At 40.2% G+C, this 26,653-nt stretch overlaps 1 protein-coding gene across 1 annotated transcript in view; it reads right to left on the reverse strand.

Annotated features, from left to right (window-relative positions):
- cacna1ia (calcium voltage-gated channel subunit alpha1 Ia) overlaps nucleotides 1–26,653 on the reverse strand; it is a 275,083-nt gene that overhangs the window by 16,130 nt on the left and 232,300 nt on the right. Inside the window, exons 27-30 of the mRNA XM_067233031.1 lie at nucleotides 8,302–8,435; nucleotides 7,101–7,171; nucleotides 5,220–5,298; nucleotides 2,213–2,334 (exon numbers count right to left, since the gene is read on the reverse strand). Of these exons, the coding sequence (XP_067089132.1) occupies nucleotides 2,213–2,334; nucleotides 5,220–5,298; nucleotides 7,101–7,171; nucleotides 8,302–8,435 (406 nt within the window). The remainder of the gene's footprint in view (nucleotides 1–2,212; nucleotides 2,335–5,219; nucleotides 5,299–7,100; nucleotides 7,172–8,301; nucleotides 8,436–26,653) is intronic.

Raw genomic sequence — 26,653 nt, forward strand, 5'->3', positions numbered from 1 at the left:
ATCCTCTGTCTCTTGACTGGTGTGACTGCAGACCAAGGGTCAGAACCTGCTATTTAAACCGTGTCACCAGTGTCACACATACAGTAAACATAAGAATATTTGTGCGTACCATCCAGTGTTTCCCGCAGCACTTTTCTGTTAAGGCGGCCGCCTCGTCAAAAAATAAAAAATGAAAAAGAATATAGCGATATCCACCGTGTTACTCTGTCCTGTTTTCTCCCTTCCATTCCAAACTGTGACCAATGCCAGTCTCCCTTCTCTGCAGAACACAGACCCCCCCCCCCACCCCCGGTCTGACGGCAAACCCCACCCTACAACCTTAACTAACACATTTTCTGCGGGAAACCCTGCCATCTTTAAATATAAAATGTAAGAAATGTAAAAAATTTACAACAAAATACTAACAATACTGTACAATATAAAATTTTATATAAAGTAAACGATACAGCTAGAACCAGCAGAGTCACTAAACTGGAGTTTGTGTTTACCACAGGTCCACAGGACATACAGTTAGGTCCATAAGTATTTGGACATTGACACAATTTTCATCATTTTGGCTCTGTATACCACCACAATGGATTTGAAATGAAACAATCAAGATGTGCTTTAAGTGCAGACTTTCAGCTTTAATTTCAGGGTATTTACATCCAAATCAGGTGAACGGTGTAGAAATTACAACACATTTTATATGTGGCCCCCCCCTTTTTAAAGGACCAAAAGTAATTGGACAATTGGCTGCTCAGCTGTTCCATGGCCAGGTGTATGTTATTCTCTCATAAAGGGAGTTCGTTATTTCATTGACAAGGAGCAGATAAAAGGTCTAGAGTTCATTTCAAGTATGGTATTTGTGTTTGGAATCTGTTGCTGTCAACTCCCAATATGAAGTCCAAAGAGCTGTCACAATCAGTGAAGCAAGCCATCGTTAGGCTGTAAAATCAAAACAAACCTATCAGAGAGATCGCAAAAACATTAGGTGTGGCCAAATCAACTGTTTGGTACATTCTTAAAAAGAAAGAACGCACTGGTGAGCTCAGCAACACCAAAAGACCCGGAAGACCACGGAAAACAACTGTGGTGGATGACAGAAGAATTCTTTCCCTGGTGAAGAAAAACCCCTTGACAACAGTTGGCCAGATCAAGAACACTCTCCAGGAGGTAGGCGTATCTGTGTCAAAGTCAACAATTAAGAGAAGACTTCACCAGAGTAAATACAGAGGGTTCACCACAAGAAGTAAACCATTGGTGAGTCTCAAAAACAGGAAGACCAGATTAGAGTTTGCCAAAAAACATCCAAAAGAGCCTGTACAGTTCTGGAACAACATCCTATGGACAGATGAGACCAAGATCAACTTGTACCAGAATGATGGGAAGAGAAGAGTATGGAGAAGGGAAGGAACTGCTCATGATCCAAAGCATACCACCTCATCAGTGAAGCATGGTGGAGGTAGTGTTATGGCGTGGGCATGTATGGCTGCCAATGGAACTGGTTCCCTTGTATTTATCGATGATGTGACTGCTGACAAAAGCAGTAGGATGAATTCTGAAGTGTTTCGGGCAATATTATCTGCTCAGATTCAGCCAAATTCTTCAGAACTCATAGGACGGCGCTTCACAGTGCAGATGGACAATGACCCGAAGCATACTGCGAAAGCAACCAAAGAGTTTTTTAAGGCAAAGAAGTGGAATGTTCTGCAATGGCCAAGTCAATCACCTGACCTAAATCCAATTGAGCATGCATTTCACTTGCTAAAGACAAAACTGAAGGGAAAATGCCCCAAGAACAAGCAGGAACTGAAGACAGTTGCAGTAGAGGCCTGGCAGAGCATCACCAGGGACGAAACCCAGCGTCTGGTGATGTCTATGGGTCCAGACTTCAGGCTGTCATTGACTGCAAAGGATTTGCAACCAAGTATTAAAAGTGACAATTAGATTTATGATTATGTTAGTTTGTCCAATTATTTTTGGTCCCTTAAAAAGGGGGGGGGCACATATAAAATGTGTTGTAATTCCTACACCGTTCACCTGATTTGGATGTAAATACCCTGAAATTAAAGCTGAAAGTCTGCACTTAAAGCACATCTTGATTGTTTCATTTCAAATCCATTGTGGTGGTATACAGAGACAAAATGCTGAAAATTGTGTCAATGTCCAAATACTTATGGACCTAACTGTACGTGGTTTTGAATAAAGGAGGAGGCGGAACAGGAGATACCTTCATGATCCCGTTCCAGTTGTCCCCGGTGGAGACCTGGAAGAGCGTGAGGAAAGCCATGCCAAAGTTCTCGAAGGTGGCATGACGACTCATCCCCTCGCAGGGGTAGTCTGCGTTGCATACTGTAGAGGTGAAGGGATCAGAAGGGAGGTGAGACGTGAGAGACAGAGAGAGAATGGGAGGAGAAACAGGATAGGACAGGGAAAGAAAAAGAGATGGAAAGATAGATGGATTGAGTTTGAGATTGACGGGTCCCCTGTCTTTAGAGAGAAATACATTTAGAATCAAAAGATTGGAAACAGATGAAAATGAAAATTCTTGAAGAATAGCTGACATGTCCCACTTCTCAGGTCACTAAGCCGACTCAAAATGAGTGTTTGCACATCTCAACGGTTGTGGACACAGCAAATGAAATTTGCAATGAAATGAAGAAAATGACAGTTACATTTGGCTATAATCCTTTACTCAAGCTCCGATAGGGAGAGATAGCCACTGGCGATGACTGGAACATACTGAGGAGTGTGACAGGTTGGAAGATGCGCTTCTTATTTGTAGAACATTCTAGACACATCTTGGTTGCTGGAGCCAAATACCATTGGATTTGATTTTGAACAGCTACTCAATTCTGTTGCTTTGGTGTCTAGTGATATGAGGGGATTATTGAAAGCAATGTGAGAAACACAAATTGAAAGCCTTGGAAGATTGTTTGACGCCAACATGTCTTCCTTTCACTGGATTGGTCAGTCACCAAGCCTGGAAACGCCTAGCACAAGATACCTGCTTCTGGCACTCTGATTCGTGGATAGGGCTGTCATGATAACTACTTCTTCTTGTGCGATATATTGCACCAAAATTAATTGCAATAAATGATATTATTGCACACACGTCAATTGTAATTTTCAGTCCATTTTATGCCACTGATTACATAATGACCCCCCCCCCGGCTGTTCGCGGCTATGTCGCTTCACTCCATCATCCCTTATTGTTTACAACGTTAACAGGGCTACTTCAAATCATATATCACAGCAAGGAAGTTTTATGTTAGTTTAGGTGACCATAGGTCCAAGAAACATGAGAACTGCTACGGGGTTGTTCAAGGAAGCTGCTTAGGTCCATTACTTTTTTCTCTTTATACGTTACCACTCGGCGACATAATCAGAGAACATAACATAGATTTCCATAGCTATGCGGATGACACACTACTATATATATCCACTGAACCCAACGATGCAACGGCCATCAATTCCATTACCAACTGCCTGTTGGCAATAAACAAATGGATGAATGATAACTTTCTTAAATTAAATGAAGACAAAACCGAAGTCCTACTATGTGGCCCCAAATCCAAAAGAGAGATGCTTATTAAGAATCTTGGAGGCTTAACCCCCTGTCTTAAACCAGAGGTGACGAGTCTCGGTGTAATCCTGGACTCAGATTTGAATTTCAACTCTCACATTAATAAAGTGACCAAAACAGCTTTCTTTCACCTGAGGAATATAGCAAAGGTACGACCATTCATAAACCAAAATGATGCAGAGAAGTTAATTCATGCTTTTATATCCAGCCGGCTGGACTACTGTAACGCACTTTTCACTGGTCTTCCCAAGAAAACCACTGAAAGACTACAGCTCATTCAAAATTCTGCAGCTAGATTATTAACCAAAACTAAAAGGAGAGAACACATTAGTCCTGTCCTAGCTACTTTACACTGGCTCCCTGTTACCTTCAGAATTGACTTTAAGGTCCTTTTCCTCACATACAAAGCTCTACACGGACAAGGACCTAGCTACATTGTTAACTCCTTTATAAACTACACACCAGCTAGAACAATGCGATCATCAAATGCAGGCCTATTAGAGGTCACCAGAAGCAGTCATAAGAAGATTGGTGATTCGGCCTTTGTCAATTACGCCCCAAAACTATGGAACAAATTACCCATAAATATTAGGGAAGCAAACACTCTAGACATTTTTAAAAGACAGCTTAAAACCTACCTTTTTACCGAAGCATTTAAGTAATTTTATCTCAAAAGGGTTTTCCTACTTTTAAAGTTGTTTTCTCTCTTGAACAGAGATCTTATTGGGATTTTTATTTTTGTTTGAATTGTTTATCACTTGTATTATTGTTTTTATTGATTTTATGTAAAGCACCTTGAGCTACAATTCTTGTATGAAATGTGCTATATAAATAAAGTCTTACTTACTTACTTGGTTGGCGTTGCCTTTTCAGCTTGAGATATACAAGGTGTGGCGTGAGAGCGTGTGAAATGGTTGAAATGCGTGTCTCACGGCCAATGCGTGAGAGTTGGCAGCCCTATGTTTGTCAAAAGTTTGCAGCATATTTGTAAATGCTTGTTTTTCGACCGTGTTTAATGGCTGCATCTCTTTGGCTATATAGCGAATTACGCTATCCGTGAGTGTGTGCCATTTCGCGCTGTCACGTTTATATTTGCTCTGTCGGGAAAAGGCATCTGTAACAGAACTGTATGGAAGACCCCTTTCCAGCTCCAGCTGCAGTTGTTGTTCACAGGTTGAAAAACTGGATGGGATAGTTATGTATTGCTAGGTGAGATGTTAGGTTAGTTGCCTCTTTTCGTTTCCACTGTTTTTAAGTCGACATACGGGCTTGTTCACGTTAATTGGCTCTCATCTCATTCGGCTTAAAGACAACATTTTCCCACACCGGAGCTGAAGATTGCGGCTTTGAAACCAAGTCCATTTTTATTTGTTCTTCCTAACTAGCTGTAGATGTCACGAAACAGAACACTTTATAACACAGTGAGTTCACGCCTTCTCTTCACCTGCCGGTGTCCGGTCTGTGTGTGGAAACGCTAGTCCCACCTACGCTTTCGACACAGAAAGCAGACAAGATGACTGGGGCAGCGGGATCGACTAAAATGTTGGTGACATTCTCGGCACCAAAAACTATTGCGCTTATTTCCATATACTGTGCGATAAGTCAATATATTGACTATCGCGACAGGCCTAGATGATGTCAAGTGACTCACCTAGCTCTCCAAACAGCTCCACCCCCAACGCGGCATAGATGAAGAACAGCAACATGAAGAGCAGACCCAGGTTACCCACCTGTAACACACACACATACACAAGCAAACACACACAAATACACAGTATTCTCAAAACTGACCAAGTTCAGCGAAGAAGCCAGACAAGGCAGGTTAACAATAGCATATTAGCGTAATCTAACTGCTAGTTTGACCATGTGTTTTTGGATGGGGCCCAAAACACACCAGAAACGCCTTTTCTAAATGGACCTGTACGCTGGAGAGTCTTTTGTAAACACTCGGGGCAAACACAATTCCATTTCGAGCTAGCTAACCTCACAGAGTCAATGACACACTGTGCACTATGCTCCCAATCACAGCACAACTCTGCTGGGAGTGTTGCCTAGGCTGTACCCACTGTTTCTCCATCCAGCAAAGCTCCCAAGACAATAAACGCTGGGATGCAGCCGAAATAGGGTGTGAATGGGCGAAGAGGAAATCATTTTGCCCCAAAGATGACAAAGCTTTGTAGGTGAAACAACTTGAGCGAACAATATGACAAATTCAACAACTAAAGATTGGGGGGGCATGTTTTACATGTCTTGCAGCAATACCTTATTTCCCAACTTTATAAGGTCAGCATAAAGCTACTGTGTTCTCAAAGGTCATAAAAAAGGTGAAAAAGATACTAAAATATTTTTTGTCAACCAATCTGAAAATAGTCGGAACAATCTTCACAGACATTTGAAACAGCTTAAGATTCAAGTCAGCATTTCTATGCATGTGAACACATTCTACTCACAGCTAAAGTTAGACAGTTCCAACACAGCAATAAATCTTGAATTCAAAGAAACATAAAAAGAAACATGGGCCTCAGTGATGAGCATGTTGAAGGGAACTTAAATTAGTCTGTGATATGAAAGATTTGTGGTAATGAGTTTTTCCGAGAGAAAATGGCGCCTCATGCAGGATTTGCATTAGCCGTAGGCTATGCCTACGTTTACCACCAGTCCTGAGAGGATGGAATTATCGGGTGGGCTTCAGTGTTGATGTTACGTGTTCTTTATAAAGCAGTTACCACTCGCTTAGAATCACTTTTTAACTCTGGGGGAAGAAGAGGAGGATGGTGAAGACTGCTTCACTAAAACACCTGCTCTAAACTATTAAGCCAATATGAAGCTAAACTAAGGAAAGGTTTAAATGCCATCATACTGTATTTTACCTTGCATCTGTTATGGTACTCCTATGCGGTGTGGACATCTATGGTGAAAACTCCCAGAGAGACACTTCATAGACATTGTTCCTCCTACAGAGTAGCACCTTGGCAGGTGGAGGAAGATTTTCTCTTTCAGATTGGGCTCTTACACGCACACACACATATGGTTCTCTCTTAAACACACGCACACACGCATGCACACAAACTCCCACGTGCATGCACCAACATCCAGACTCTCTGATGATCTCTTTAATCACCCAGAGTGTTAATTACCTCCCTGGTGCCCTTGGGATATGGCGCAGGTCCCCTCGTTAATGAGCGAGGGATCAATATCAGAGAAAGAAGGGAGATCTGTTCTTTCCCACCTCCTCCTTTCATCCTCCTGCTGCCTGTCTGTCTCTCTTTCTCTCTATATATCTTTCCTTTCCTCCTCTCTCCACATTACATCAAGCAATCCATGTTAAAATGTCATTATTTTTATTTTTTTGTCTCTCCATCACGGCTACATTCTGATCCTCTGTATGCCTGTATAGGTGCTGTTCATGATACTGAAGGTTCAAAATGGCTTCCCTGACCTCAGTGTTGAGAATGTCTGAGCCCTCAATTAGCTCCGACAAGACTCCTGTGCGTATCAATATTGTGTGTGTGCATGCCTTTGAATGACATACCTGTGGTAGGGCCTGAACCACTGTGTCCAGCAGAGCTCTCATTCCTGTAGCCATCTTCAACAACTTCAAAACTGAGAGAAATAGATCAGAAAAGCATCAGGAAAAAAGGAGAGAGCGAGACAGACAGACAGACAGAAAGAGATTGCAAGAGCATGGTGAGAGAAGAACCAGGAGAAACAGAGGGTGAGATTGTAAATGGGGGCATTTAGGAAATTCCCTCTGGTTTATTTAAACCCTAAACAGTAAAATGAGCCACAGAAAGGTCGCTGCTAAATATACACCCAGCACACACACTTAGTCACAGATAGTCTCACAAACACACACACTCATAGACACTCACAAACACACACACACTTACTCAGACACACACACACACTAAAGGCCGAAATATGCTACTCCGACTCCGTTTACGGATGGGCGGGCGGACGGATAGACTTTGTTTATGGTTCTCAGTAGGTTGTGGGTGTTGAAAACAATTCACCACCAGAAGAGTAGGTGGCGCTGCACTGCGATGCTAGCTAGGTTATCGAAAGGTCGCAGCAAATTTACAAATTAGCCGTTTCATCAAAAAAATAAGCACATTTTCAGCAACTACACTGCCCATTCCTCGTCACATTTTAATTCAGATGCTGATTTACATGTACTGTTTAGCTGAAATATGAATTGTAAAAATATACAGCAATGGCGGTCAAAGGATTCTGTTTGTCTTGTTGATCACGGCGTCCCCGCCGCAAGCGGTTCTTAATACTGACCAATCACAGCCAAAGGGGTATCTGTAACTATCCAAAATTACGACGGATAGTTAAGAAATTCAGGAGGTGCACGTCGAGCTCTCCGGGGCTCTCCAAGGGTCCTAGGAGAGCTCGTAGAGGGCGTTCCACGTAGACGAGGGCGTTCCCATGAGTCAGTTTTTTGGAAAACGTAGTAGTATAACGTAGTAGTATAATTCGACCTTTACTCATAGACACTCACAAACACACACTTGCTCATACACTCTCAGGTTTTGAGCAAAGATAGAGTTATGACCATTACTTTGGTGCAACTGATCATTCCTGAATACGTGAATTGTGTGTGTGTATTACTGTATGTGTGTATTCAGGTGTGTGTGTGAATTCAGGTATGTAGGTTACTGTGTTTGAATTTGTGTGTGTGTGTTACTTTGTGTTAATGTGTATGCGTATTCAGGTGTGTGTGTGTGTACCTCGTGCTATCCTCAGCACCCTCATGATTCTGATTATGGTGGGGTTGATGGGCAGGGCAGCGCTGATTTCTATCTCCTCCAGAGTGATGCCCATCACTGACAGCAGCACGATGGCCAAATCCAGCTGGTTCCATCTGTAACAGAGGCATACACACACGCACACATATGTACATGCACACACACACACGCACACACCCACTCACACAAATACCCACAAACTTATGACAGCATAAGACACATACACATTAGTGACTCACCTGCACAACACAACGGGTTAACACCTGTGTCTGTGGATTTGCTAGTGCAAATGTCTGCGTTTATACCCTGACCCAGTTTTAAGAAGACAGAAAACTCATGCCTGTGTTGAAGAGACAAAGAGCTCTGCAATAGCGGCTGATAAATTCTCTCTTTATCTATCTCCCCCGCCCCATGCCACACACACACATTCTTTCTTGCTCTGTCACAGACCTCAATCCAAACAACTAAATACCTTAAACACTTAGGGCCTCATTTACTAACAGGATTGCACCCATTTCAGGCGTAAAATAGCGGGTAAATACATAAAACCGTATTTACAAAGGCAGCGTACGAGTGAAAACGCAGATTACCGCTGCTGGGAGGGTATAAGGGAAAGTGGGTGTGTGCCACAAAGAGATGGGAGGAGAGGCGTTAAGTGCGCCTAACGCCTGGGACACACTGCCTGCTATCGGCTGCGATCTGCTGCAACGCGCCTGGAAGCGCCTCCTTTTTTGTTTTGGCGCCCATGTTATCAAATGGGACCGACCACACTGGCTATGAAGCGCCGCGATTGCCTGCGATCGCCTGCAATCTGCAGCGATCGTTTCGACAGCTAGTCGAATGTTTTCGCGAGACGCTTGTGAAATCGGCTGCAAGATGACGAAATACACCATATTAGTTGATATATTTGAATAAAAAACGTTATTAAGATTTTACTCCATTAATTGTAGACTACGGTGAACATTTGTAAAGTTGTAGACTTTATAATTACATGTTGGTAACGAACGTCCTTTACATGTGGTTACCCTGATGAAAACGAATGAAAACTAGAGAGGGTTCAATTTCTGGGGAAATTGTAGCGTGTGCTTGCTTGCGTCGGTTGCACAGGGGTCCGTTTTGATATTGACTGATATTTCCGTATATTTTATATAAAAATGCATACTTATTATTTATAAATATTACATAGATAGCTTTTTTTTTTCTTCTCATTTACAACTCAAAATACGAGTGAAGTGTAGAATTAAATAGAGGTCTTCTCATTTCCCCTGCAAGAGGCAGCCTCATAGTTCAAAACGAATACATTTGGCAGACCGGCGTAAAAATTGACCTAATCTCTATGACTTAAACGTCATTTTAAGTTTTTCCCTTCTCATGATATTTTCAGGCATTTAGCCTACTCATTGCATTCATTCATTAATAAAGAACCCCCTTTGAAGATTATTCTACGACCCGGCAGTAGAAGATGGAATCGCGATTCAAACAGTACCATCTGCTAACTGAAAATATGCCCCCCAAAACGTAAATAAGCTTGACATTTATTTAGTGGAAAATCGCTCATTCATAAAAAGCTCACTGGTAGCGATCATTGTCAGTAACAACGCAAAATGCGATATAGGAGAAGCTGCCCCGGTAAATTGTACTACTACGGTACAGTACTAGACTACTGCTGTGTTCGTCTTGGTAGCGATTGCGTTGGTTGAATTGGATTTAACGTTCCGTTGTACAGTTTAAGCTGAAATTAATTATTTTCATGAACAGATTGACAACGTTTAGGCTGTGGCAATGAAGTTCAGGTTAGTAGTTAGATAGACTTTTGATTTAAGTAAGGGGAGTGCCGAACATGTTCTGTCGCCGTTTGACTTCCTAAACAGCTGTGTAGTGTAGATGTTTTTGTAGTGTGTCTTGCGTAAGCTACAGCGTTGCAGTGAGCTACACTGGTTTGAAACCACAGGTAATGGTAATTTCACCAACAAATCGTTTACTAATGTCAGAATAAATCATACAACGAAAATGTATATGTGAGGAATGTTTATTTTAACGATTGAAAACAGATACATCATAGACCACTGTAGTATGTGTTGCCCGGGCAACACAGGCTAATGTCATGATGCTAATACTTCAGTGAAATAGTAGACTACTGTTTCCGAAAGTAGATGTACTTCCTTAATAATATCAGCTTATATTGTACATTACACATCACAATTGTGTGTCATATCACAAAGTAAAATGAGTAAATAGTTATCACCCTGGCCTCTTTGCTTGTGGCGTTTCTGCAGCTGCCTTGCAGTAAAGCAGTTAGCCTAGCTATCTCCCAGAAGTTAACGAGCTGCTAAACTAATGTTCTGCTAGAGGTAGTCACGCGAGTTTTCGTGACGTTAGTGACGTAAGTAGCGTCATTGACTGTGGCTAGCAAGTTAGCCACCGTTAGCTTCACTTTTCGCCACAAAAACCCAATTTCTACTTAAAGTGCAACGGAACGTAAATAAAAATACAAGCAACTCAATCGCTACCAAGACAAAACTTTTGACACCTAGGTTGTCTATGTAGACCAAATATTGAGTTTTAGGGAGGCAAAAAGAATAATAACTAGAAACGGCTGTTCATGCGAAACAGCAGTGAGAATGCTGAAAACCTGGAATGGGGATAGCTGACCATGCTAAAAAAGCAGAAAATTGTGAAAATTTAGTAGAAAGTTATAAGCTGAAGCGCCTGAAAGGAATTTTTTGAAAGGGGCTGGAGCTGGACGAAGGTATAAAACTACAGAAAAGAGAAGAAAAATACAAAAAGAAATAATTCTTAAGAATTTGAAAATTCAGCAGAAAATTATTTGCTGGAGTTTCAAAAGGCCTGAAATGTATGTTAGAAAGGACCTGCAGCAAGATGAAGACAGAAAAGTACAGAAAAGAGAAGAAAAATGCAAAAGTACTGGCAGTTGGAAGGTACTGCTGTGAAAGGTATTTTTGAAAGGACCTGGAGCAAGATGAAGGCAGCAAAAACAGAAGAAAAGAGAAGAAGAAAAATGCAAAACAATAAGGGCAAAAATTCAGAAAGATGAGCTGCAGGAAAATGTGAAAATTTAGCAGAAAACCAGTTGCTGAAGTGTGGGTTGAACGAATTTGAAGGTAAAAGGATAACACTGGAATAACTTGAACTTGCTGGAAAAACGTAGCAACCGTTGGTCATTGGCAACAGATTGGCAACATTTCTAACCTAGAATCTAGGTTTCAGGTTCAAGACGCAGGAGAAACTAATCATGTGTGCCTGCACACCCAGTCCTGTTCAGACACTTAATTTAAGATGACATCAAAATAATAATTCATAGTGCAGTGTTGCCAATGTTGTCGTTGTCCCTGGTGAGTTTTTTATACTTAAATAATAAGATCATGCTACATCTAACCAGCGGATCAATTCTTGCAAGTGTGTCAAAGGGGTATTTTAACAGACTGTATTAACACCGTAGGCTTGAATAATCCTACATAAGCTAGATCTACTGCTTCAAATTGAAAACGGAGACCATCTTTTGATTAAAGACAAGTTCCTTAACCTCTGTTGTCAATATCGCCAATAAAAAGTAAATACTCTTCAGTTACGAAGCATTTGTTTGTAGCTAGGTAATGAATGATAGTTATTAGACCGTATGTGACCTGGTTTCGCCGTTCTATTAGCAGCCATGATGACAGTAGCGTCACTAGAATGGCCATAACTAACAAAAGATCAAATATCGAATCTGTCCGCTGTTCTACATTGCCCACATAATTACGTATATTTCATTCAGAGACTCTGCCGAAACCATAGATATCCTTTATGTGTTTGTGCGGTCAGAAATACAACTCCTTTGGCAGTTTCAAAAACGTTCATGGTGCGTGTCTGTTTGGTTGCCACGGTGATGGCGCAGCTGTGATAGGTAACGAGCTAGGTAGAGAGAAAAACGAACATTTACCTAGCATCCACACCTCAAACAAGTTGACCTAGACGCAAAACTACACGTCCAATCAATAAAATGAGACCCAAGACTCTGCCGAAACTAGAGATCAACATTTTAAAGTTTAAATGGTGGCTCTAGCTGAAAGATTGAGGAAGAAGTAGGATTTGGAAGTTGAAGAAGTTTAAAGTTTGAGAGGATTTGAAAGAAAACTCCATTGGAAACCCATGTTAAAAATATTATGAATATTGATTTATATTAATTCAAGCATAAGAGGTACAAAGCTGAAAAGTCATAGCACCCATGGCCTGAAACTGCTGAATTTTTTGATAGCTGAACGGTTTTAATAGCTGAAGATTTGAAGGCGCTGAAAGGTGCCACGGAAGAAATAGAAGAATAATAATAAGTTGATTAAAGATTCAAAGAATAATACTTGGAATGCTGAAGCAGCATTCCAACAATAAAGAGAAACAGGAAAACAATAGTGAAAATGCTTAACAGCATTCTCACAATAATAATATATATGTGAGAGAACAAAGGTTGTGCCCTTGCAGAAGGCAAAGCACACCCAATAAACGGATTGATCCGTTGAGCTAGCATGCCCGTAGTTGTTTTGCTTGTTTGAGAGAAACGAGTTGTCACGCGTTGCACACAACACACACGCAGACATAGCCGACCGAGAGAGAACCCCCAAGTCGATTTCTAAAATCAGCATCAAATGAATTCTCGAAGATGAAAAGCACAGTGAGTTGTTGTATGTCACCAACAATTTTACTTGTTCAAATTGTCTCTAATTTGCAGGATAATTATCGGCCTCATAAAAGCAGGTCTTAACCAGGAAGCGCGTTTTGATTGAGTCTGGAAACTTCCAAGCGATATGGCAGCAGTTGTAACTTTTTTTTCAGCCCACTTACAATTCACCACATTAACAACACTTATATTTGTAGTACTTGATGCAAGTTGAATCTAACCATTATCACCAGCAACTGCTCAATTTAAGACAGGAAAGGAGTTTGGTAAATAGAACAGAATATACAAGGCAACCAATTGCATTCAATAAAACATTTTGTTGTACAATATGTCCAGTGTTCTTCTACTCCTTTTGTTTGTAGTGATCCGGTGATCTTCTGGCTATGATACACGTAGCCTACTCTCTAGCTAGCTTCAGTAAAAGTGTTGCTTACGTTAGATAGACCTACAGTCTAGCTCTAACTGCATTTAGAATCTAACAAGCTATAATCGTACGATAAACTTTATCTAAAGCTAGCTATATGAAATACTACTAATAACAATTGATATGCGGTGGTAGAAATATGAAAGAATGTAGGATTTTCATCAATTTACCAGCTAACTTGCTTCGGACCCATTAATCTGCAATTCATTGTTGCTAGCTCTACTAACTAAGCTAAGGTTAGGGTTAGTACTTTGTATGCCAACGAACACCAATAACTAATTTGACTGACTATAAACCAACTGATTTCTGGTGATGATACACCTGCTCTCCAGCTAGCTTCAGTAAAAGTGTTGCTTACGTTAGATAGACCTACAGTCTAGCTCTAACTGCATTTAGAATCTAACAAGCTATAATCTTAGGATAACATTTATCTAAAGCTAGCTATATGAAATACTACTAATAACAATTGATGTGTGGTGGTAGAAATATGAAAGAATTCAGGATTTTCATCAATTTACCAGATAACTTACTTCGGAGACACTGAAAATGAATGGGGTTGAATGGTGGAAAATACAATGTTTGGAACTATAGGTCGCATATGAGACGCTTTACTTCCGCATTCCTCGATAACAATGGGAGTCTATGGAAGTGTCGCAACTCTCTTTTTCTATGGATCTGGTCATGGTAAACATTTCTAGGTTTTACAATTTCAAGATGGAAGAGAAACTTATCGTATGTGTCTGCACACCCAGTTCTGTTCAGAACAAAGTTACGTAATGTGACGAGCCTGAATTTAAATATTACATTTAACTAATAATGTATGGTGTAGGGTTGCCGACGTTGTCAGTGTCCCTAGTGTGTTTTTGTACTTTTAAATTCAGTCTTGTCACATTACGTGACTGTTCTGTGCCACTGCTAGCTTGCTAGCCCAGCCTACCAGCGACTGGTTGAGTGACCGGTGGCGTAACATGTATTCTACTGTAATCTTGCACTAGTAAAATATTTGTATTTTTACACAATTGTTGTGTAAAAGTGGTATTTTGATCAATATTGTGAGTACATGAACTCAAGTCTGCACGCTTGGCCATGACTACAACAGTGACCTTAGAGAACTACAACTCTGTATTAACTTGTTTAACATGCCCCCAAGCGTGGTGTACTGTGGGAAGGCAAGCGGTGCAGAGCGTTAAAAACCTCTGTAGTGGACATGTACCGTAAGCGTGACCACTAACGCTAGTCCAACGAAATGCTAACGCATCATGACTAGCTAGCTAGCACATAGACTGCAGATCACTAAGGTTTACATCAGTTACACTTTATGCCTATTGTATAAGTCAAACCCCACAACTAAATGGATCTTGCCACACCCTTGCACTGTTGCATTGTTGAATATAAACTAATTAATATTGACGATAGGCTGACAGACAATGACTGTCCTACTTTACCACACAAGCTGTCCCACATGACCTGAAAATGCTGCCTGAGAGAGGGGATCATGTTATGTTTGAAAGTGTGTAGCTCTTAAAATACTGTATATTCCCATTTCATTCCAACATGAAAATGTTCTTAAGCCCTAAAACCATTTACAAAAACACCAATGGGGTGAGTTAACAGTTTTTTGTAAGTCTACTGGAGCCTCAACCAAAAAGTGTCCCACATTACCTGAAATCACCCTACATATTCAATGAATGTCCAGGTCATATGTGATGCCAACATGACCATAACTAACGTGGTAGCCAAATACGCTGGATCTGTCCATGACAGTTTTATCTTCCGGAGTAGTGCTATCTATCCAAGATTGAGCAACGGGGCTTTTGGAGAGGCCTGGCTACTTGGTAAGTTTATTTGTTTCAGTGGGGATATATTGTAGTGAACTCATGTCCCTTGTAGAAATAATTCAGGGGTGCAAACTCGTCACCTTTTGGCGAAATTTGCAGTTTTTGATCCAAAATAGGTCATTTGTGTGATTCGTGAAGATCTGCAATACAAATATTTCCTCCAAGTAATCTGCAAACACAAGCTGTCATGAATATTTTTTTCAAGCTTGTTTGTCTGGCCAACCAATGTCATCATGACACGCACGCTTTTTATTTCGAGTCTTCGGGTCTGTAAATGCCTCAATGCCGTAATAGACACACTGTAAGACCGAACAGTAAAGGTTTGTTAAAGAAAATGAGTTTTGTAAAAAAAAAAAAAAAAAAAAGAAGTCCATTCACCTCTAATGTTCTGAGTTATTAGTACATATTTTTAATTTCAAGTTTAAACTACTTAACCACTTCAATTTATTTATGTAATAGTACTCAAACATTCTTACAGTAATTTCTAAATCACTCTGACGTCACGTACGTGCATACGTCCTTCTCTCAAAAGTTTTGGGAAGTCTGCCATTGTCGCTTCGGACAACAAGGCATAAAATAAGCTTTTAGCCTAAACTTCGACATATTTAAAATAAAGAGGCAATATTTTTTATCCTGTTTGAATTTTTCCGCGGGACTTCTATGTGTTTTCTACACGTTCAGCAACAACTTTCTCCAGAGTGGTAACTGCACTGACTGCCGTTACATTGATCCTGGGTTTGAGCGCGCTATTCTGGTAAGTTAACGTACGTGTTGTTTTGGCACAGTTTTTGCTGTTCTACTATTTTCTGCATCTAGTGTTTCAGGAGTTATTTTATGCATTTTTACATTTAATGTGATTGAGCCAACTTTAGCGTTATATATTATATCCGCCACATTAATGTGAATGTTTTTTTCAAATATATCTCATACTTAACTTAGCTAGCTAGCTACATGCAGCATACCTTCAAGGCATGTCTGGGCATGTGGCATACAGATTTCACATTAATGGTGGACTGAAGGTATTTTTCGTCTGTACTTTAAGGCATAGAAGTTTTACATACATTTTATGTAATAACGTTTAACCGTGTGTTCTACATTTTTGTAAGTTAAGGAACTGTCTTAGTGTCTAGTGTCGCAGGTCTATAACACGTGGTAGCTAAACCTGACTTTCATGTAACGTTAGGTCTATCAAATATGACTATCAGAGTAACTCTAACCTTCTGTACATATTTGATAAGTGATAAAAGACAATTGGAAGATTTTTTGTTATGTGGATAAGTAAGAACCTCACTCTGCCTCAGAGGCGTAGCCTACAGTTTTCGTTGGGAATTTAGCTTAGCTTGTACAATGCTGGTTAGCTACATTTACATGTTGCTCATCAGCTTTTAACATTTCAACATGAAAATAATCATAATAATTTTGAGGTAACCTGGATTGCAGGGCTCCAGACTAACTTTTTCCCTTGGTTGCACTGGTGCGCCTAACTTTTTTATTTAGGTGCACCAGCACAAAATTTAGGTGCACCCAAATTTTTCCTTGCATTGCCACAATTTCAAGGTCACCTTTTTATCAGCTCCATATACATTCATATATATTATGTAAATGACCTTAAACAAGAATAAGGTGTAGGTAAATATTGGTTTTATTTGACGCACAATTAAACTGTATATAAAAATATTTTAAGTGCTTCACTGAGCTGCCAAACTAAAACGTTGCAAGCAAAATAAAACATTTAACCTTTTGCTGCCTAAGCCAACATTCCAAACATTCCATATGCTGTTGAAATATGATATTCATATTAATATGCAAATTTTATGAATTTTCATATTAAATCATACACCTTAACTGTTGACACCATATTGAAGAACAGAACTAGGGGATTTTTATGATGTGAATAAATATATGATTACTTAAGGCAAATCATATTTTATCAAGGTGATTTCAGGCAGCCATTTTTTACAAAAACTTCTCCATCCACCATACCTCATCAGACAACTTCATTTTTAACCACTTTAATTACAAGATGGAGGAAAACTTTGAGCAGGTGGAATATCCACACATCTGTGGGCAATGTGGAACAGAAGACAGATTAGAAATATCATATTTTGATTAAAAGTTATGACCATTCTAGTGACTATATGGAAACACGTGGAAACATGGGGGAAACCTACATTTCTCTGCCCCAAAAGTAGCTAGCGCTATGGCTGGATACTCCTCTCGATAACTAAAAAACGTTGGAGTTTCTTCCACAATCGACCGAATTGGCCAAACAAGGCATGTACATTTAGCTTACAGTGTATATAATCTAGCTAGTTAATGTTGTTTTTCTAAGTTTTTTAGAAATCTGCTCAAATCGAGGCTAAACAGTGCTACTAACGTCATTACTGCCTGTCCTGCCGGACACGGCAGAACGCGAGTTTTTTTCTGGAAAAAACTTGCATCACTCCCACAAACAAATTCTTCGTAAGTAAAAAGTTTAGACTTTTAATTGACAATATTGACAACACATATTAATAAACTTGTCTTTACTCAGAATATCGTCTCAGATTTCAATTCGAAGCTGTAAATCTAACACTGTAGGCAATCTCCCATGGTCTCCGCTCTGGCTCCGCCTCGAAAAACAATGGCTGCCGTTGCAGACGATACATTTATTTTCCCCTCCCAGTAACCCCTTAACCAATGATATGTACTTTGAGCTTAACTTGTCATGAGTATCTGGCAGTTTTCAGAAATAAAATCGGTGATTGGACGGCAAAGATATTAAGGCGGGTCTTATGGGTCTTTTTCGACCCATATTTGAATGGGCCGGCTAGATAGGGTTAAAAATAGAAAGTGCTACTGTTTAAAAGTGCTTCCCTGAACTGAGACCTAACATTTCATGGCTCAAAGTCTTATAGCGGGTCCCCCCTTGCTGTCGCATGCCCTTCAGATGGTCAACACCTGTAATTTGGCTTTCTTGCCCCTTGGCCTTGGCTAAACCAGCTTGCCACACTCTCCCTAGCATCAAAATCCTAGCTCCATGGGTTAGCTCCATGGCCCAGCTCCGTAACTCAGGGGTGGGCAATTAATTTTGACCAGGTGCCACATGAGAAACCTGAAATGTGTTGGAGGGCCGCATCAACGATAACTTGAACTTAATTCTGCTCACTATTCATTTTCCCCCATTGTAAAAAGCAGTAAAGTATATATTTTTATTAGCTGCTACTGGTTATCAAAAGAATAAGGATATTATGTGAATATTTATATAAATATTTTACATGTTGGTCAACTAGGAAAAGACTATCGAAGTAACAGTAAAAACTAAAATAATCATTACATCAGTGTTTCATTTTCTAGTTAATCTTCACCAACACTGAAAAGTTGTTTTGCAGTATGTTAAAAAGATATGCAATTGATCAACTTTATACAAAAAGCAATACTTTTTTGCAGTTCATTTTGTTATGTGAGAGGAATCCAGTGGGCTTGAACAAGTGCATCGAAATCTGGCTGAATGTCTGAGGTGGATATGCGAAGGACAGCTGACAGGTGATGATCCGAGTGTGCAATTTAACTAGCAAACCATCAGCCCGCGCCCACTGAATCAGTCAAGTTCTTATTATGTCCGCGTTCGTTTTTTTCTTGAGTCCCTTAGTGCCGATTCAATTTGTAATCCTTCAACACAGCGACCTGTTCTCCAAAACTAAGAACACAGCTTTGACTTTGACCTCAGTAAACAGATACTTAGAAGTCCATGTCTTGTTAAAAACTCTACATTATGTATCAACCTTTGTTTTTCATTTTCGAGGGCTAACCACCTAACTCTCCTGTCGGTGAGGTTGCGCAAGCGCACATATGTAAATTGCCTGATCACAAGTGTTTCAGGACTACATATTTACAACCGCTCAACACATTTATTTATTTTTAATTTGTGATTTACCTCACGCGGGCCGGATTGGAACAGCCTGTGGGCCGGTTGTGGACCGCGGGCCGTACAATGCCCAGGTCTGCCATGACTGATTCTCTGGTGCTCAGGTCGTAATTTCAATCACACAGCACGGAGCAGTGTAGGCCTACAGGAATATCTGGACCACAGCCAATCAGAGGCAAAGACCCGCCCCATCTCTGTCTCTGATTAGTTTAGACTACGATATGATCCAACCATGAGTGCGAGTTCCGTCAAAGAAGAAACAAACGCTTAGTTCCTGGAGAGGCAGCGGATGCGAGGAGGTTAGGTGCACCGGTGCGACCTAGTAATTTTTTTTGTCGCACCCGTACAAATTTTGGTCGCACTCTAGAGCCCTGCATTGTATTATGGGGTGTGAGACTGCATGTCTGTAATGTTGGGGAACTAATTAGGGATCAATGCCTCCCAGAATTGTACTTTTGTGAAAACATTGCAACCTGACAAAATTATGTCTTTCTCTTTAGGCTGAAACTGAAGCAGATGGCTGATATATGGACTGATAAACGGAGGCTTCAATCAAGTATGTTGATGTTTGTTACTAGACTGTGAATAAGTAGGCCTATTCAGTGAACAACACAGAAATGTACCTAAAACCTCTCATACTTGTTTTCGTACTCGGTTAGAAATTTGGATGTCAATTTTGTAGGAATATTGATTCGTTTTACAATGGCTTGGGGGTGCAAACTTTGTGCTGCTGTCTTTGATCAAAGGGCACAGTTGCTTGAACACTATCGTTTGCGTCATAGCAATTTTTCCTCAGTAAGTCCATTGCCTTGTCTCTATGATGATTGTATCTGCACATTTCAGTCCTTAAGTGCATTGAAAGCTCATTTAACACGGATGCATACTCAGACAGTTGTGTCCAGTGAAAATCAGGTGGAATATATGTCATTCATCTGTCCTGTGTGTAGATTGAAGCAACCATTCAATGGTAAAAATCTTCTTAGTCATTTAAGGACACATTTAAAACAACACAAGATGGTGGATTGTCCATTCAAAGATTGTCAGTACCGTACTAATGTGTATTCCTCCTTCAATGCCCACAAAAGTAGGAATCACCCACACTGTGATGTCTCAGACTTTAAGAATGAGATAGTCTTCACAGAAATAGACAGAGAACAAATGCAAGTTGAATCGGATGATGGTGGTCCCTCTCAGAATTCTCCTGAGCTGGCTGTAAGAGCTGAGTGTAATCCTCCTGAATCCAGAGATGACACTGGTGAATTGCAAGCTCAGTTGAGAAACAATTTGGCTTCTTTGTTTTTGAAAATGCACAGTGTTCTGCATGTATCACAGATGGCTATACAGGACATAGTTGAAAACTTGGCACAAATATTCTCATTGTCTAAACCTCTTGTGAGAGACTCTGTCATCAGGGTTTTTCAAGAGCATGATCAGACTATCTGTGATGCCCTTGTTCATGAATTAGTGGAAGCTATCATGCAAAGTAATGTTTTTGTCAGTGCAACTTCAGAAGGTGCTGATCTGTCCACTGCTAAACGGAGAAAAACCTTTGTAAGGAGTAACTACCCTCTGGTAATGCCAGTGCAGTATACTATAGATTCCAGTGGACACACAGCAGTGTATGTTCCAATACTACAAATGCTTCAAACAATGTTCAAAAATACTGATCTTCTTGACAAGATCCAAGAAGCCCAACCATCGCCACCTGGAATGTACATGTCTCATGAAGATGGAACATATTTCAAAGAAAATCGTTTAAATTATAAAATAAATTATTGTCTGAAGCAGGAGAGATGAAATTGTCACTGATTTTGTATGTGGATTGAACTGGCTAATCCTTTAGGCACATCTAGAAAAATCCACAAGCTTTGTGCAGTATACTGGTTGCTTGCCAATTTACCCAGTAAGTATGGGTCCAACCTGCATGTCATACAGCTAGCTCTGCTATGCAAAGTACCTGATCTGCAAAGGTGTGGTTATCAAAGTGTTCTTTCACCTTTGTTAAAAGACTTGCAGACTCTTGAGCAGGATGGCATTTTCATTGAGACTATAGGCCAGTGTATCAAGGGCTCTGTGTTGTGTGTTGCAGCTGATAACTTGGCTGCCCATGGTCTTGCAAGTTTTGTGCAGAGACAGTCCAGTAACGTTTCTGAATCAGAGTTTACTATGAGAACGAAAGCCAGCCATGATCTTCATGTGCAGAATGTTGTGCAAGGAGAAAATGCAACTCACTTTGGTGTTACAGGAGAGTGTTCTCTCAGCAAGGCATTGCAGCATTTTCATCCGATTACTGGTTTCCCACCTGATATACTTCACGACCTGTTTGAGGGTATTGTGCCAGTTGAGTTGGCCTTGTGCATCCGTGAGATGATTCGTCTAAAGTATTTCACTGTTGAATATCTGGACACACAAATTCGCACATTTCCATATCAGCACTCTGATAGGCTTGATAAACCACAACTGATACCAAAGAACTTTGCAACTAAACTAAGCATTGGCGGGAATGGGCATGAAAATTCCACATTGCTGAGGTTATTACCACTCATGGTCGGAAGTAAAGTTCCCGAAGGAGATGAAGCATGGGCCATATTGATGGACCTTAAAGAAATTTTGCAACTGGTGTTGTCCCCATCTTTTACAGAGGAATCAATTCAGTACATGCAGACTAAAATAAGTGATCACAGAGAAGGTCTTCAAGCGACCTTTCCAGATTTTAGGCTCCGACCCAAGCATCATTATGTTGAGCATTACCCAGAACTGACAAAGCGTTTTGGACCTCTTGTTCACCTATGGACTATGAGGTTCGAGGGAAAACATCACTTTTTCAAAAGGGTGATACATGACACACACAATTTCAAGAATGTCTTGAAAACTCTCGCTACCAGGCATCAGCACATGATGGCGTATCATTTCAGTGCCTCATCATTTTTCAGACCCCACACACAAGCTTCAAGTGTCACCTCTGTCCGAGTTGCCACACTGCCTCAAGTGGCAAAAGACTTTGTAGCAACAAAAACAGATAGCCAAAAAATAGATAGTACATCAAAGATCTCCATACATGGCACAGACTATGCAAATGGAATGTTTGTTTCTGCAGGCCAGACTGGAGGACTTCCAAGATTCAGCAGGATTGAGCATATACTGCTTGTGAATAACTTGGTTTCCTTTTATTGCAGAAACTACGAGTGCTGGTACACAGAGCATTTGAGATCATTTGAGCTGATATCCTCGGACAATTTCTCAGTGCATGAGGTGTCAGAGCTAAAAGACACAGTAAGTCTCACAGCTTACAATATTGGTGGGCATTTGATGTTGACACAAAAAATATTTATTTCAATCACAGACATGCAGGCTTAAGTGGAGTTAAGTAAAAAACAGGTGTAATGTCACAGTAAATGTCACCACACCAATATGCCATTAGTGACACTTCCCATCATGACAAGCCTAGAAAGACTCACTGAACTGAACCAGCTTTCTTCTTCTCTCATTTTAGGTCAGTAATACTTGATCCAAATGTTTTTCATTCAAAATGAAAAAGACATCTGTAAATTGCCTGATTCTGTTTTGTAAAGCTGAATGTTTATCATAGATCCATTCTTATCTTTATCTTCTTTTTAATTATAGGAAATGGCAGCTCAAAACTTCCTACTGCATGTACATATCTCCACAGACATGATCAGAAAGATGACTCTTGCTTCACGTCCAGAATCTGTGGATGAGCTAAAAACCATGATGATAGATAAGTTTAAGCTAGACTTTGACTTTAGCTTATCATACCAAGATCCAGACTTTGACGGGCAGTTACGTTCCCTTGTAGACATTAAGGAACTTCCACAGAAGGCTGTGCTAAAAGTTGTAAGGCCTGAGAGTGATGCCAGTTCAATAGCATCAGATGACACCATAATATTACCCCATGCCATAACTCCAGACAGAACTGAGAGATGGCCAGATGTTTTTCCAGTGCCCACTTTTGAGTATAGAGGTAGAACTCATACTGGGTGAGGGAAATGTCACATACGAGAGAACAGGGAAAACTCTGAAGTTATCTAGGGGCCAAAAGCACAACATCCTAGAGACCCTTGCAGCCAAAATGCATAGCTTCAAAGCATACCCCAATGACAATGAAGTGTCAAGGGTAGCGGAAGCACTTGTAACTAGGCATCTGTGTCTAAAAGAGCCAGGATCTCGGACAGGATGGTATGGCTGGAAAAATAGTTTAAAGTTTAAGATGGGGAACTACCGCACAAAGTTGAGTCGAGCAGGATTTCATGAGGTAGCTGTAAATTCTGGGAAGAGGAGTAGGAACAACCCAGACAAACAAGCTCCCCACACTAACATCAAAAGAGCAGAAGCAAATTTCCTCCCTAATTTCCCAAGAGGGGAAGATGGTGCAAGCCTTGAGCAATTGAGGCTCCAAATTTTAGAACAAGTTAGGATGACTGACAAAGACCATCACCTGATTGCAAAGTTAATGCAGACTACCTTTGCCCTGCGGCGCAAAGAGGTCATCAATGACAACCTACCTCTTGGAGACATCCTGGAACGCTGGCCCGCCCTAAAAATAGAGTCACAGGTGACAATATTTTCCTTGGTATATTTGTAATTCTTTTGTATAGCTGTGATAAATTGGACAGGCTTACTCAGATATACATCAATCTTGGCATGTCTTTTTAGATTTGTGTAGATTTGTGCCGAGTTTCAGAGAATAACAAACATCAATCTGAAGAACCACTTCTATGCCGAGTTGGATCAACATGTCCCCCGTCTTCAGAGCTTGTTCAGGAAGAAAGCTGCACGCACAGGGAAAGTAGCTGAAGTTCTGGATCAGCTCTTCAGCACTTATGACCGCCAGGTTAGTTGGTTATGCTTCTTGGATGATTGATATTACAGTGGATTATCTTAGAACTCTCATCTGGACTGCTCATTCTTGTGATATATATTGTGTGGCTATACTGTTTTAGCATCCCAAATCAAGCAAGAATATGTTCTCACACTCAAGGAACAAGTTGATGTCCATGTCAGACATGCTGCTGTCCTCCGTGGTCTCCCTGCATTTCTGCATGACGATGACTCCAGGTTTCTTAAGCTGTGGGATGTAAGTCAGCCTATTGTTAGAGCATGTAGAGCAGCTCAGCCCTGGTTATTCAGGGACCTCCTGTCCTGCATGTTTGGGATGTTTCCCATTTCTAAGACACATGATTCAAATGAATGGGTCATTATCAGCCATCTTCTGATCTTGATAATGACCCATTCATATGAATTGGGTTTATGGAAGCAAGGAAACATCTAAAACATGCAGGGCCGCAGGACCCTGAGGATCTGGCTTGAGAATCACTGATGGTGTAGAGTATGAACTGTCCTGTTGTCATCAAAGCTTGATTGTGTCATTGCGGAATAAGTCATTCAACGTTGTATCACTTCTGTTCTTCAATTCTAAGGTTTTAGTTGCAGGTTTTGAATGTATAACAGTTTTATGTTCTTGTCTTCAGGAGGCGCAGTCTGAAGAACCAAACATCAATGACATACCGGTTGGGCTCCTTCTGATCACAGGCAATTCAACAGATGCCACGTTCTTCTGCCCAGAGAGGATTGCTGTTGTGCTTGAGGGTAACATAGTTGTCGAATTCTCCACATTGGCTGAAGCCTTTGTCATGCTTTTTGCACTAATGTATGCTCTGCATTTCAGTTACCCAAAAGACTTGGTGAACACCTTTGACTTTACCCAGAAAGTCTTGATGGGCTTGGAGGATGGGAAACTGAAGCCCAGGGTGTTGAGCCTTAAAAACGAATTTTTGGCAGTGGAGTAATCTCACTCTGAACAGAAGTTGCTCCTTGACTTTTCGTATGCACAGGGACTACTGTCACTCCGGAAATGTTTAAAAGCAAAACTATGGAAAGTTTTGAGTGTTATTGTTCAAGTTTTGAAAGCATTACTGTTCATCTTAAAATGTGAGAAAATGGTTTGTATGGATGCCTAAAACAATAATCAAAAACTTTTTCTGTATCCTTTAAAACTTGGTCCAGGCCGTTTTCTTAGGCCCTTGACTAATTTTATAGAATAATGTTAAGAACTGCAGTCTTTTTGTACGGTGTAAGAGAGTTGTCAACCATATTTGGCCTTATTGCCTAAACTGATGTAGATGCTTGTTTACGACTGTTATCTTCGATGCCATGCATGGATATGCCATTTTTCAACAGGCCTGGTTGTGATTGAGATATCAACATATTTAAAATGGACACCTTCAAGTCCTGTCTCGCAAAACGGTTGTTTAGATGGAGAACACTGGACCTATGACTACTACACTGCATCTTGTTTCTAGAATGTACTTCTAGACAGCAGAAGTTTAAAGAAGGACCAAACAAAAAATATATTTCTTTCTCTCCCTTTGTTTCTCTCTCTCTCTCAATTATTAGGCCATTATAAACCAGTGAGCAGATTCATGTATGACATAATTTCTTCATCTTTTTATGCTATTGTGTATTATTTGAGCAACAATGCAATTCACTGAACTGTTAAATAAACATTTACCTGCATTGAAACTGGGATTTTGATTTAAAGCTACTGTCAACAAATCATTTTATTAAACCAACATCCAGTTTTGAGTTGAAATGAAGCAACATTGTTAATTATGTTATGTTGTTAATATGGAGTTCATATAGCTTCATTGAGCTTAAAAACTTAAGTGAAGATTAGGTAAACAATTACGTAAAGAGAAATAAAACATTTTATTTCATAGGTTGTGAAAATATTTAAGTATACTAGAGTTGATTTTATTTGTACTGCGAAAACAAATTTCCTTGTAGAAAGTACTTAAATCAGTAATGTTACTTTAACTTACAAAATCAAGTTTGTGTTACTTAAAATGACTAGTATAAGTTACTTAATAATGAATACGTTTTTAACTTACAAATCTGAGTATGTTTTACTTAAAAATTTCGATGTAATCAGTTACAACAATTATTTTGAGTTTAATTAACTTATCGGGTTTTACAGTGCAGGTGTGACATTGGTACGCTGCAAGAACGTTAGGCTATCTAACGTAGGATAACGTGCTAATGACAGTTGTCTGACAGACGCCTCGCAAGTCACATCAACCATTTTTGCTGGTTACAATAACGGTGTTATCAGATAGTACAGTGTCTATTTCTCAGCAACTTTTGAAAAATCTAAGCGAGAAAACAACGAAAAAATGTACCTTTACATAAAAGCCAGAAAACACAACTTTAGCTGTGTAGGGCTGTTTTGGCAGCCCCTTTGTCACTGGTCACCCAGACACTCGTCTGGGACATCGTTGATTTGCATGAATGCTAAAATGACAATCACACCTTAATGACACACCTCTGGAAAGGTGGTCTCAACAGTTGAAAAGGAAGGTGGACCGAGGAAGACTCTGAAATTATCATTAAAAGTTGTGTTCTTGTACATATTGTTCTAAACAGCTTTTTATGTCATGTTTGATATGTACATATTCCCTTGTCTTGCAAGGGCACCA

Source organism: Osmerus mordax, chromosome 3 (genome assembly GCF_038355195.1).
Source record: "Osmerus mordax isolate fOsmMor3 chromosome 3, fOsmMor3.pri, whole genome shotgun sequence".
In the NCBI taxonomy this organism is placed as follows: domain Eukaryota; kingdom Metazoa; phylum Chordata; class Actinopteri; order Osmeriformes; family Osmeridae; genus Osmerus; species Osmerus mordax.